The sequence below is a fragment of the Megalops cyprinoides genome, chromosome 23, assembly GCF_013368585.1.
Source record: "Megalops cyprinoides isolate fMegCyp1 chromosome 23, fMegCyp1.pri, whole genome shotgun sequence".
Lineage (NCBI taxonomy): Eukaryota > Metazoa > Chordata > Actinopteri > Elopiformes > Megalopidae > Megalops > Megalops cyprinoides.
Window position 1 is genome coordinate 14,658,964 of NC_050605.1, and position 13,365 is coordinate 14,672,328.

General features: G+C 43.9%; 1 protein-coding gene across 4 annotated transcripts in view; it reads right to left on the reverse strand.

Annotated features, from left to right (window-relative positions):
- ptprz1a (protein tyrosine phosphatase receptor type Z1a) overlaps positions 1-13,365 on the reverse strand; it is a 63,516-nt gene that overhangs the window by 26,242 nt on the left and 23,909 nt on the right. For all 4 annotated transcript variants that reach the window (XM_036517675.1, XM_036517674.1, XM_036517673.1 and 1 more), the window contains exons 3-7: positions 7,294-7,473; positions 6,320-6,471; positions 6,004-6,099; positions 3,653-3,719; positions 3,217-3,374 (exon numbers count right to left, since the gene is read on the reverse strand). In XM_036517675.1, coding sequence (XP_036373568.1) covers positions 3,217-3,374; positions 3,653-3,719; positions 6,004-6,099; positions 6,320-6,471; positions 7,294-7,473 — 653 coding nt within the window. The remainder of the gene's footprint in view (positions 1-3,216; positions 3,375-3,652; positions 3,720-6,003; positions 6,100-6,319; positions 6,472-7,293; positions 7,474-13,365) is intronic.

Sequence of the window (13,365 nt, forward strand, 5' to 3'; positions counted from 1 at the left end):
GAGGGCTGCAGTTTTAATGTCATTGCTGACGTCCTGTGACAGACTGCACTGGAAGTGAGATAAGCACTCCTCCCAGGATTCAATCCACCACAGACACAAAAACTTCAACCCTCCAAATTTCAAGTCCTTGCGGGCTTGCCAGTTTTTCCACGGCACCGGCAGAAATTTGCATATCCATTACAGAACTCCGTCTGCACATTTCAGGGACTAAATGATAAAATGACACACCACATTATCAGCCTGCAGCACACGGCTGGCTGAGTTTCATCAGCTCACACTCCCCTTGCCTTGTTCTCCTGCGTGATAAAACTTTAATGTCCAGAAAAACACTCAGTCCTTTAAAGGAAGCTATGAAAAACCCCCACTAGCACACATGCGATGAACTCTGGTCTGATAAAACAATGTGGTTGACTCATTAATGAGGCAGATGGATTGACACAAGTGAGCCGTTTTTTTGAGTGGGGAGACCTTGCTTTTGATGTTGCCTTCGCGACATGTTTTATTTTTTGCTGTGAACTTTCCCACTGCGCACACAGTGAAATATTGATGTGGTTTGTTCCTTCCCTCCTTCCTTCCTTTGCATGAGGTTTAGAGGGATGTCATGAATGTGCTCCAAGCTCTATTTTGGGGTGTTCTTAAAACTTTGGATATTCAGCGAAAGCCTCAGATGCACAGGAGCAAGAGATACCGCAGTAAGATCATCACGCCTCACTGGGCCACTGGGGGAGCTGAAGGTAGTACCGCCTGAGCTCACTCTCACAGCACAGACTGGCCCAAACTGCCCACTTTCCCCATCTTAAGAACCTGACACCTTTATGTTCCACAACCTGGGAACTGGAGACTGAGACCCTATGCACTGATCTGGGTAAAGCGAACAAGGACATCTTACATGGGCAGGAACAACAGACAACTGATCCTAAAACTCAGGGGGGAAATGTCCTCCCATGCTGCGATGTACACACTGATGAGGCAATAAAAGTATGCCCTCTGGAGCAGCATTTGTCTCTCAGAGAATGTACTTCTGGTTACATTGTATGCACTGCCATAGACCGTAGCAACAATCAGGCAGGCTGGCTAAGACTGGTTCAGTAGGTTGACATGCATAGGATGGTTCAGGTGGAAAGGTTCAATTTTGCTGGCTCAAGTACAGTACAATGGCTCAGGTGGGCTACATAAGGGCGGGCTGGTTCAGGTCGGTTGCCTCAAACAAGCTCAGGTAGACAGACTGATGTAGGATTGTTCAGGTGGGAGGGTTCTGGAAGGCTGACACAGACCAAAATAGGTTGGCTCAGATCAGCTTGCCCAGGTGGGGAGGCTTAGGAAACCTGTTCAGCTCATCTGTAATAATTACATTCCACGTGAGAAAGCAATGCAGCTGACCTATTTTACCCTGTTAGCTCATGCTAACTTGCCTTTCCCACATCAAAGCCCATTACAACCCATTACAATGTTACTGGACATGCACACATGAGAATATTCGATTGGTACATACACATGTGAGGCATCCCCAGAGAATGTAAAACTTGAGCTCTGGCGCCAGAACGTTTGTTGTTTCCGTGTTTCGCCACGTTCTTCTCGTTAATCCCGCGCCCCATCCTGCCTATGCCAGCCCACCTCAACAGGTGCAGCACCAGTCATAAGGGCTAAACACTTCCCTTACCTGTTCTACTGTAATTAGAAGATAATGGAGAATTTTTACAATTACTCATTTGGTTATTGCTGCCAACACGTATGCATACCTGCCACCACAAGACCTGGTGGTACAACAACAAAATCTGAGACATGCAAGTATTTTATGAACGGATTTGGGCTGGGATCCAAATTACCTTGCAAAGCACATTATCCTTCATTCTTAGTATCCACACTAAGGTTTCTTTACTTGTTTTCAATACAAACCAAACTTAATTAGTGAAATGATGTCTGTAATTACAAAAAGATGTCAATGCAAAGGACACTGCAGTAAGTTAAGCACAAAAGCACAACACATACTCATCCACAAAATGGCAGCTCTAGCACAGTCATATTAACTGCGTAAATACTAATTTTATAACTGTATAAATATTTAAATTTTGCCATTGTGATCCAGACTACAAGTCCTTAAGCAGTGGTTTAACATACTGCTTGAAGCTTGTTTTATGGCTGTGCCTGATAAGTTGCCCAGAAACTACAAAGCCTCATGCTGCTGGAATAGGTTGATTTGAATTTCTTTGGAAAGATAGATGTGCATTTTCCCTGCTGCATTTTCAATGGGCTGTCCGCCCCAGTGACTCACTCTTACCGAAAGAGAGCGTGCGGAGCTGCAGTGACAGTCACAGACAGGATGTCAACGGTTAATTACGCCGAGGCGGCTCAGTGTGTTTGTCACTCAGCCCGCCAGGTATTATTTCCGAATGAACGACAGGTGTGCACACTCTGTCATTAAATTAAAAAGCCTGACCATGAATTCAAAGCTTTTACCTTGAAAATAGGTATGCATGGAAAGTGCAAAACTCTTTCACACACCCACATGCACAGACACACAGAAACAGAGACAGAGAAAGAGAGAGAGATCTCAAATGACTGGGAGAGGATACACACAGACACACACACACACACACACACACACACACACACACGCACGCACACACGCACACACGTACGCACGCACGCACACACACACACACGCACGCACACACGCACGCACACGCACACACACACACACACACACACGCACGCACACACACACACACGCACGCACACACGCACGCACGCACACACGCACGCACACGCACACACACACACACACACACACACGCACGTACACACGCACACACACGCACACACGCTCGGACACACGCTCGGACACACGCTCGGACACACGCTCGGACACACACACACACACACTGATCTCACTTAACAGTGCGAAAGGACACACACACGCACGCACACACGCACGCACACGCACACACACACACACACACGCACGTACACACGCACACACGCACACACGCTCGGACACACGCTCGGACACACGCTCGGACACACGCTCGGACACACACACACACACACTGATCTCACTTAACAGTGCGAAAGGACACACACACGCACACACACATACGCACACACACACACACACACACACACACACATCAAAGAACAGGCAGAGGGATGGTGGCTGGGGGCAGAACTGACTGATCTACCTTAACAAAGAGGCGTGTTTCTGTCAACCACACCCACCTGGCTATCGGAGATGGACACAGTGTTCTTAAACACCACCCACTCCACTGTCTCCGAGCAGGGCGGCGTGGTCAGGGAGCCGTTGTAGGTGTAGTATTTCTCCGTCGAGTTCGGGAGGAGACTCAGCAGGCAGAATGGTTCCACGTTGCGGCTTTTACCTGGGCACAGAGAGGACAGGAAAGTGAAATCCATTATCACACTTCAGATACCACATTAGCAGCGCACTGTATCGTAGGTGGAAGACTGTGGGGGACGGCAACTTGACCCGGCCTCCTTTCCGAGTTTTCGAAAACATACGGTCCATTATCGAACCACTTCAGCGGTACCACGGTAGGGTATGCATTAAATCACTTCAAATCATCAGAACGCTTGTTCTATTGTTGACTCGCTACCATTGAAAGGTAAAATGCATCGGCAGCCCTCTGCAAAGACCTACCGAATCGACTCACAGAGATGACCCCGTTGATGATCGGTGTGTAGTTTTCGTTGTCCTCCGGGCTGACCTGCGGGACAGAACAAAATAACCTCTCCATTTTATGCCCTGTCCGTCAGCACGATCAAACAGCTCTGAGCCCCAGTCTTAGGATCAAGACTATGTCCATGTTTGGTACAGCTCAGGATCATTTCTGTGACTTAGAAGCATGTTCTCTCAACGGGATTCCAGCCAAAGCCACAGCAGGTCAAGGATCCTGTTTATACTGTTAGATAACATTTAATAAATGTTATAATAATAATAATGTAATAAATGTAAAATAAATAAATGTTACAACCCATTAATTGAATATGACATTTTAAAACAGATATAAGCAAGTATTAAACAAGTAATATGATTTTTAAGTTGGCTGGCAAACCACTTGTCAGAATGTGACTAACTGGCATTAATTTGTAAATATCAAGGTTAGATTCTGACATTAATTAATTCAAAACAACAAATCTCTGCAGAAGTACATAAGTATTTCTCAACACATTTCACACTATAAACTGATTTAGTTTATTATATAATTAGTGCCCGCTCTTTATTTACTTTGACTTATTTAAAATACTGTATAAGTCATACTTATACACAGCACAATCATGCATTTATCAACAGTAGGATTATGTACTAAATAAAGTGTGGCCTAGCTGTTTTCCTCTACCCCTGTAACACTGTCTGCTTGAAGGACAAAACAGGGATCCTTTTTAAAGTATCCGTAATGAGTGGTTGTAACTATTATATCACTCAAATAATGAAATACAATGCATACTAATATACGTCCCATAAATAGTGTCACCACTGAGTCTGTTCTTAATGAGCATAAAAATCTTGGTGCGCCCTGATGGTTTCGGCGTGACGGAGACACTGAACAGACACACATTTCTATTTTTAGTGAGCTCTGTCCCCCTGCGTTCTACAGCTGACCTGTTGTACTGTCAACCGTGTCTGACTTGCCTGTAATCCCTGCAAGGCCTGATGGATAATTACTGCCACCACAGAGTCCCCTGCGTTCTGCATGGGCAGCATAGGACAAGCTATGGCCTCTTTGATCTTCCTCCCCCCTCCCTGCCCTGCTCCGCCCCCCTGCCCCTGCGTCCCTCGCTCTGTCCCCTCTCCCTGTGGCGTCCTGTCTGTGTTGACATGACAACACCACAGGGCAGCAGTGCCGGTTTTTTCATTACTGTCTTTTCTTCCCTGATGCTGTGTCGCCACAGCATCACATCAGAGTGAATTCACAGCCATCTCTCTCCCTCCATCCCAGCATGCAATGCAAAATATGAGAGACTGGCTTCAGTATAAAGCCACGGCAGCTGGGGAGGCTCTCCCTCAGATTCAGTTTTACCCTACCAACCAAGGGACAGGAGAGTGGTTTAGTGGACTGGATTTGTAACCATAAGGTTACATGTTCAAATCCCAGATAGAGTGCTACTACTGTGCCCCCAAGCAAAACTTGAACAGCATTAGTAAATATCCAGCTGTATAAATTAATAGTATATAAAATATAAGACATATCTGCCCCTTTGTTTTAAGCAATAATGTGATAATGTACCTGCAGTCTACCCCACGGAACACAAAAGAGAGATCAGTCATGAGAACGTGTTCAGACTTGTGCTCATCTCAGCATTTTCTCACAAGGGCGCTGTGACATGCACAGCTAAATGGGAATGTCAACTAACAAATACCATTTAGAAATACCATGGAATCCCCTGCTTCCTTGAAGAGCAGTCTACACAAATGCATGCCTGATCCTAAGCCATTTCCCTGAGCCCAACCCCACTGAAATGCCACATAAGAGAAGCCGCCTCTGCTCCAGGGCTATCTTGCTAAAAAAAAAAAGAAAAAACAACACACAGCTAAGAGCCAGCTTGCCAAGGGCTTTGATGATATACCTCTAAACAGTGGCTGGCTGTATAGACGAAAGAAGCTCACTGAATACAGAGGTTTAAATATTCATAGGCAGAGGTACTCTTTGGCTGGGCTGCAATCCCCTGATACTGCAAGACAACAACAACCAGTGCCACCCACATGTCTTCACTGTCTGAGGGCCCAGCGGCTATCTGTCTGAACACAGTAAAATACACACATGCACACACACACACATACACAAATACACACTCACATAGACATGTGCGTAATCAAATGCACTCATATACTCAAACATACATACAAACACAGGCATGCACGCACAGCCACAAATGCGTGCTCCTCCTTTCGCTCCACTTCCTTAATTTACATCCTAATACTGATACACTCTTAAACGTTTTAACTTTGGCTGGAAGTGTGGCAACAAAAGCAAAATGGCCCACACCCACCTCCAACAGGACAGACAGAGCAGTGAGCTTTCCTCCATCTTTCAGCGCCTCCTCCATGGATTTGAACTTGTGCGCTTCATAGCAGAAAATCTGCATCTATGGGAGAGACAGAACTTTAAAAACCAGTAGTCTGCTCTAAGGTCATCGTGTTCTGGATCTCAGGTCTCCATCGCCCTGTCTACTTGAAATAATATTGTTTGCTGAAGAACATTATTCAACAGCCAAACTGCTGTGTGCTGATCTGGCTCTGCACTCTGTTTCCCGGTAAACAGTGTTGCACTCTGTACCCTAGTGAGTCGTGGCAGGCTGCAAGTACCTCCAGTGGAAATTTGAGACCGTTCAGGCTGTGCTCTGATCCATCGGACGTGGCGTTGCATCTGCCCCAGTGGAAGGTGATTCTGCCCACCTTAAACCTGGACCTCAGCCCCCCTCCACTCAGGTAGAACTCGCCGTTCAGGTCTACCGCAACTGAAATACATCAAGCACCACATCAGGCTCTCACATTTAAATAAGTGTGTTGAATTACAAACCTGCTAAGCACTGTCAAAGTGACTTACAGCTCTTCTTTTGTTATATGTCATGTCTCCCACGTCATGTTCAATAGAAAATAACACATTCACGTATTCATGTATTCACATATTCATGTGTGCAAAGCATACAAGAAAGCGCACATGCACACGCACATACACTTAAACATACAGCGCACATACATTCCCAAGAAAAGTGAAAGTCTGCTTTCATGGATAACAGGAGACAAATGAGGAGAAGCAGTGATTGCTTTATAACGATTTTCTCTCTCAGACAGAAATAGAGATTAAATTCAGAACCCAGACATATTGAAAAGATTGTATCCAAGTTTCATTTTATCCTGTCTGAGAGAAAGATAGAAATCCTGACAAGCATTGTCATTAAAACTCTCTCTGTGCCCTTTTGGACTCGGCGGCCTCTCGTTACTGCTCTGCGGTGCTCATGCAAAGCTCTCTTCACAGTGGTGAGACTGGAATATCACATAATCATTTTCCATCTGCAGGCATCTGAGGCTCTATCAGGCATTTGTCAGAGTCGTTCTGTAAAACGATTTCCCATCCTTCAGGAGCTAATGATTCATGTGGACTACAGCATTCTGTCCTATTACTCATTTATCACACTTGCCCTCACCTGCTAAGTGTTCGCACAGCACTGGCCTGGTGTTGCATCAAAACTGTTACAGTGAAGAGGCGTCGTGATAATGTAGCCCTAGGCTGTATTGTAAGAGACAGATTGGGGCACAACGGAAGGCCGCAGGTTTACCCGTTTTCCCATCGTTTTTGATGGTGGTGGTTTCTGGAGTCATCTGCTCCCAGCCCTCGAACTTCAGCTGCTGAAACTGAACTTTGACCTGGGTTAAGTCCTCCTCGATATTGATGGGGGATTGTTTGGCACTGTTGCATGATGGATACTTCTTAGCCCAGTTATTTTGGTTTAGAGTTCCTGGGGAATGAAAAAAAAAAAAAAAAAAAAAACAGAAACAAGATTTGAGGGTCATTCAAGACACAGATCAAAAAGAAATAGCCTTCAGTCATACAAATGTGTATTCACCACCTGCAATATGATCACCAATTCATGAGCCTAATTAATTGCAATGCACATATAACCTATAATAACCTCAGGAGAAATTCTACAGCAAATGCAAATTGTTCAGCGAATGCAATATAGTGAAGTATATTTGTCATAGGTAATAAGACTGCCACCACGTACGACTTGGCTAATTGCCAGTTTAGATTTGCATATCAGATATATTACATAATGAGTCTCTTTTCAAGATTTAAGGAAAACAAACTGACAGACAAGGAGACATTAGCACAAATCTATAATCATATGTTCACCACATTTGTGTGTAAAATTATTTTTATATGAATTGCTTACATTGGTTACGTGTTAAAAAACTGACAAATGACAATTGAAATTTGAGAGTGCCTTAAGTTAGTGAACAGACAGTGCTTCTTCAGTCTCTTTATAGGCAATTATCAATGACAGTGAAAGTCTGAGTGAGAGAGGGACAGGAGGAGAGGAAACAGACTGGGAGACAGGGAATGCAAAAAAAGTGTGTCACATTGGTCTCTGATATCTGGAATATTGAATGATTTAAAATTGCGTAAACGCCATCGTACAACTCAACCCCAAGGGCTTACCAGCCGTTCTCAGGAAAAAAGGTCTGCAGCAGTCTCAGAAGTCTGCCTGATTATTGCATAGAACTTTCAAGCTTTTAGTTTTAGGTACTTCTACAAAATAACAGCTGTACTCTCAGCTCTCTCTCCCTCTCTCTCTCTCTCCCTCTCTCTCCCTCTCTCTCCCTCTTTCTCCCTCTCTCTCTCCCTCTCTCCCTCTCTCCCCCTCTCCCTCCCTCCTTGAATCTTTAATGGTTTCCAAGCATATATGCCTGGGGTTAGTGAACGGTGAAAAGGAAAAATATGCAGATACAATTATTTCCAACTATAATTAGCATAAATTGAAAAAGAATATGTCACATGCATTTTATGTTTCTGAGTGTAGAAGCTCTCTAATTAATGTAGATTATGAGAGTAATCAATAATAAAACAATGGCATTACTGTACATTCACTGTGACAAGTATATTATACAGCATATCCACTAACTTGGATGGATACGCTTCTGTTCTCTTGAGCTGGAAACTGCTCTGGATAAGAGCACCTGCTAAATGCATGTAATGTAATATTCTCTTGTAAAACTGACTCACAATCCTGGTGTACATTGGAGGCACTAGTCACCAAAAAAGACTATGTAAATGAATTAGGTCATCCATTGTTCTGGGTTACCCTAATTAGCATGTCAATGGTTACAGTGAACAGTGAGGGGGATAGAGATATGCCTCTGTTATCAGCACTTACTGTACCCAGATTATAAACCTAAACATAATCAAGTGGCATCTTGCTAGCCATTAAGGATATCTCATAGGCATAAAATAACTGGTAAGGAAATATTTCAGAAAAGAATCTAGATACAAATATGACATCAGTTAACATTTTCAAACCTGCCTGTAGTTTACATGGTAGTGTGGCTTATTCTTAACATTGAACAATGGATTCAACCAAATGACTTTGTTAGTGGCTAAACCTTGTGTATCTGCTGCTCAGCAGTTTGATTTAAGGATGATTTAAACATGAGCCTTGCCCCAGCACTGGGAAATAAAAGTCAAAAGAAAAATCTGACTTTAACAACACTGAAGAGATTTTTCTGAAAGGAATTTACTTTGGTTTTTATGGAATAATTTTGACAGTTACTAATATTTTAAAATTGAGAAAATGTGCACAAACCCCAAGGAAAATTGCTCTAAAGAGATGAGTTATCCAAGACATCAGATGTGTTGTAATGTTGTGATCAACTAAGTAATAAATCAGATGGAAGTAAATTTACAGCCATGTATGAATCCACTTCAGCAGAACATACTAGACTGCATGTTGTAATGATCTAGAAAACATTTGCACATCACATCACATTTGTGCAGGTGTTAGTGCATTCAAAAGCATTAAAAACTGTTAAAGACAAAAACATACTAAACTTCATCTTGTAACCTCTTCAAGATTTTAATGACTGACTTTTTTTCTGACAAAATTACTCTTGGTGTTTTTTTTTTGAGAGAAGTTTTCCTTGTGATTCTTCTGAACACCCTTTTCAGCCTTTCTAAATTGACTAAGTATAATTATAATTTGCTGTTGAGTTTAGTCATTTCTGTCTTGTTAGCATAAAGACCCAACTCATATTTTCGTTCCAGAACAACCCCGACCACTTCAGTCATTTAAAAAAATATCAACTGTGATACTAGTGTGCTCACATTATCTGCTGGCTAATTTACAAATTAATTTTTAACTGAACAATATTCTTCTCTTGAGATTCTTTTCTTCTTTCTTTCCTAACATGACAGAGTTATGTCTGTGACAGCGGAGACATGAATGCTGCCAGACACCTTCAGGGCCGCGTCTAGCTCCCGCGGTTTTTAACAAGAGAACCGTGACGAGGCGCTGCTGCGGAGGCAAGACATGGACATGGTGACAGGCGGTCCCGGGGGTCCGGAGGAAGCTAAGCGGAGAGACATCACCCACAGCGCAGGGGTACCATGTGCAGAGATGAAAGTGAGTGACAGTATGTGGAGTAAACATCAGGGCCTTTCAGCTCTGGTTCCGGAGGGCCACAGTGACTGCAGGGCTACTCTGCCCTGGTCATTGGAGTGAATACATTAAGCTACATGTACAATAACAGATAACAGCACTGTCTGTATGTACCTATAGCTAAGCAGAACATGCAGTAAGAGGTCTCTTAGCAAACCTAGTAAACTGTGTACTGTACTATAGTAATGGCTACACTGAAGTGTGTGTGTGTGTGTGTGTGTGTGTGTGTGTATAGTGCACACAGTCATACTCTTAATCTGGCCTGCAGACTAAACACTGGATCACTGCACTGATTAAGTGCGCCAGGCGTGCACTCCCCTCTGAGCTCCCCACTTCGGCAGGGGGTCTGGGGGAGCAGGAAGGGGTTGTATGAGGACCCTCAGTAATCCGATCTCCTCTCTGTCAGTGTTCATCATCTAGCCAATGACAGGACTCAGAGTCACTGACCAATCAGAACTCATGCCTCAGGTGACCACATGCCCCAGGCGCATGTCGCCATCACTGTCAGGGATGTGAGAACAACCCCTGAAGATAATAGCCACCTGTCAGTGTGTGTGTGCGTGTGTGTGTGTGTGTTTGTGTGTGAGACACAGCTTAAGCATGCTGCTTTCTTCACAGCATTCATAAAAATACCTGAAGGGAAGTTACATTTCTCACCACTTCCACATTCTGTTTAGCTCACAGACAACAGCAGAAATACCTGTTAACAACTAGTCACGGTTTCACAATGAACAAAAACAGACCCAAATGACTACCCTTTAAGAGTCTGTTATGAGACCTGACAGTCCTTCAACAGCCAACCAATGTGACTACAGGAGCCCCATTTCCTCACTCAATCACACATCAATAGATTTAATATCACAACTATGGGGAATCAGTACATTCCAGTTCACAGCTTGGACTCACTGGCATTATACTGTTCTTGCCCTGCTACACACAGAGATTGGGAAAAGTGAAGAGTCATCTAAAGTGCGATTTATTCATTCATTGTAAATAATAATAATAATAATAAACATTACACGTCTGGTCTTATTGTGTCTTCACTGACAGCTTCTCCAAGGTGCCAACCTTGTCCAAACAAACATTTTTTTAGATAGCGAATTATTGTCATGTTATGTTTATTTAGCAGCTTCTGCTGAAAGCCTGTAGCTGGTGATCATTCTCTGTCTTGTGCAGTTCTCTCAAAGGGCTTCAAAGTAAACGCTACCCTTTGAGATGAACACACTGGGCAGCAATGCAAAAATGAAGACAAAAAAAGTCTGTCCTCGTTTTTAAGCTATTGTTCCGTTGCTTTAAAAGACAAAGAGATCTTGCTCTGCTGAATGCAGAGAGTTTCTTCAGGGGCGGTTTTCCTTTCTCGGCGAACTGGAACCGGATAAAAGGCCCATATAGAGAGTGGATTCTGGCTATTGTGCTCATTCTGTGTGATAGGATTACACCTAACAAACCCCACAGCCCGCAGTGCAAAGAGAACATCACTCCCACTCACTGGCCTGTCCTCCCACGCCCTGACCACATTTGTCATTGCAGTACTCTCACCATGTCTGACTGGAAAACACACTGAATCAACCGCGATCCATGATGTGCATGTCCCCAGCTTCAGAGATACCCTGAAGGAACAAGACACCAACTGCCATGTGCTTCATATTGAAACTTCTGCCCCTGCCATTCTGAGGGAAAACCATTCATCACAGGACCTCCTTGTCTCTCCAATGACTGACTGTAAATACTGGAAGTCGTTAGCCGAACACGGAATGGGACGACAATGAGCACAGCGGGAAAGGAGCAGGGCTTGTAACTGAAAGGTAAATAGTAAATAGTAAACAGTAAATATTCAGTTGTATAAATGGATAACATGTAAAAACTGTAACCTATGCAGGTCACTCTGGTTAAGAGCATCTGCTAAATACTGATAGTGTAATGTAATGAATCGACTTAGTGTAGTCTCCCCAGTGGCTAACAATTTACCTGAGCTTTACCTCCTGACCATAAAAGGTGAGAGAAACTAGAAACAAATGGCTCTTAAGATGAACCAGTGACAGTTATTGAGAGAAGGAAAGGCCCACACATCTGGATATTGACACGTGTAAATAGTCCTGTTTGTTATTGCGCTTTCATATGGGAGGGCTGACTCAGTCTCTCCTCTGCGCAAATCCCTCAGCAAGGACTAAAAAGGCAATAACACTGACAGCCCGGTGGTCATGCTAGAGAGGACAGATCAAAGAGCACTGTGGCTGAGTGTCCAGCCCGCTTGTCAGAGCACGAGGCCTGGGCTAGAGCCGGAGCCATAGCAGATGGAGAGCGCAGAGGGGTAAGCCAGAGCAGAGGATCCCAGGGACCCCCTGGGGATCAGGACAGAGCAGTGGCTGGGTGGAAGAGCCGCTCTAACCCTGTGTAACACCTTAGCCCACATACACATCAACATATACAGAAACATGCATAATCACATCCGTGCACACACACACACACACACGCACACACACACACACACACACACACACACACACACACACACACACACACACACACACAGAAGTGTCACTGGAATTAAGAATAGTAATATGCACCCAGCAGTTTCTGTGAGTGCTTTTGTTTGAACTTGGTAAAATCTGCTGACACAAGGTATGCGTTTTCTGTAGAGCGATGAGAGCCAAATGTTTTCTGTCTCTTTCTCTGTCTTTCTCTCTCTCACTCTGTCTCTTAATTTTGCTCTGCCTCTCTCTCAGAGTCTCATACTGAAGTGATCTCTTTCACATGTAAATTCACTTATTCATGCCCCAGCGCTTGTATTGACACACAAATCACTCCGAGTATGACAAACAAGGCCTCTCCACATGTGACAGTTACCCGTCCACTGGCCGCGCGCGTTTACACCACCGAAACACGCTCCCACGCAGACTTACACAACGTCCCCTCAACAAAACTCCTGGATCCAACCCAAGACAAATCAGAGCCATCAGGAATACAGACATCACCATCCAGCTTTCAGAAACACTGCTGCTTCACAATAAAGCCTTCAGACACCCCATACTGGTCCAGTATCTGCTCTCCATATACTAAAAGTATTTTATATTAAAAAATAACACACACAGGATGACAGTGTGCTGTAGTGCTTAAGGAAATTGCCTTGCAGATGTGATTCTCAGGCAATACTAAAAAGTAAAAGGAAGAACTAAAAGACATAATACTACTAATACT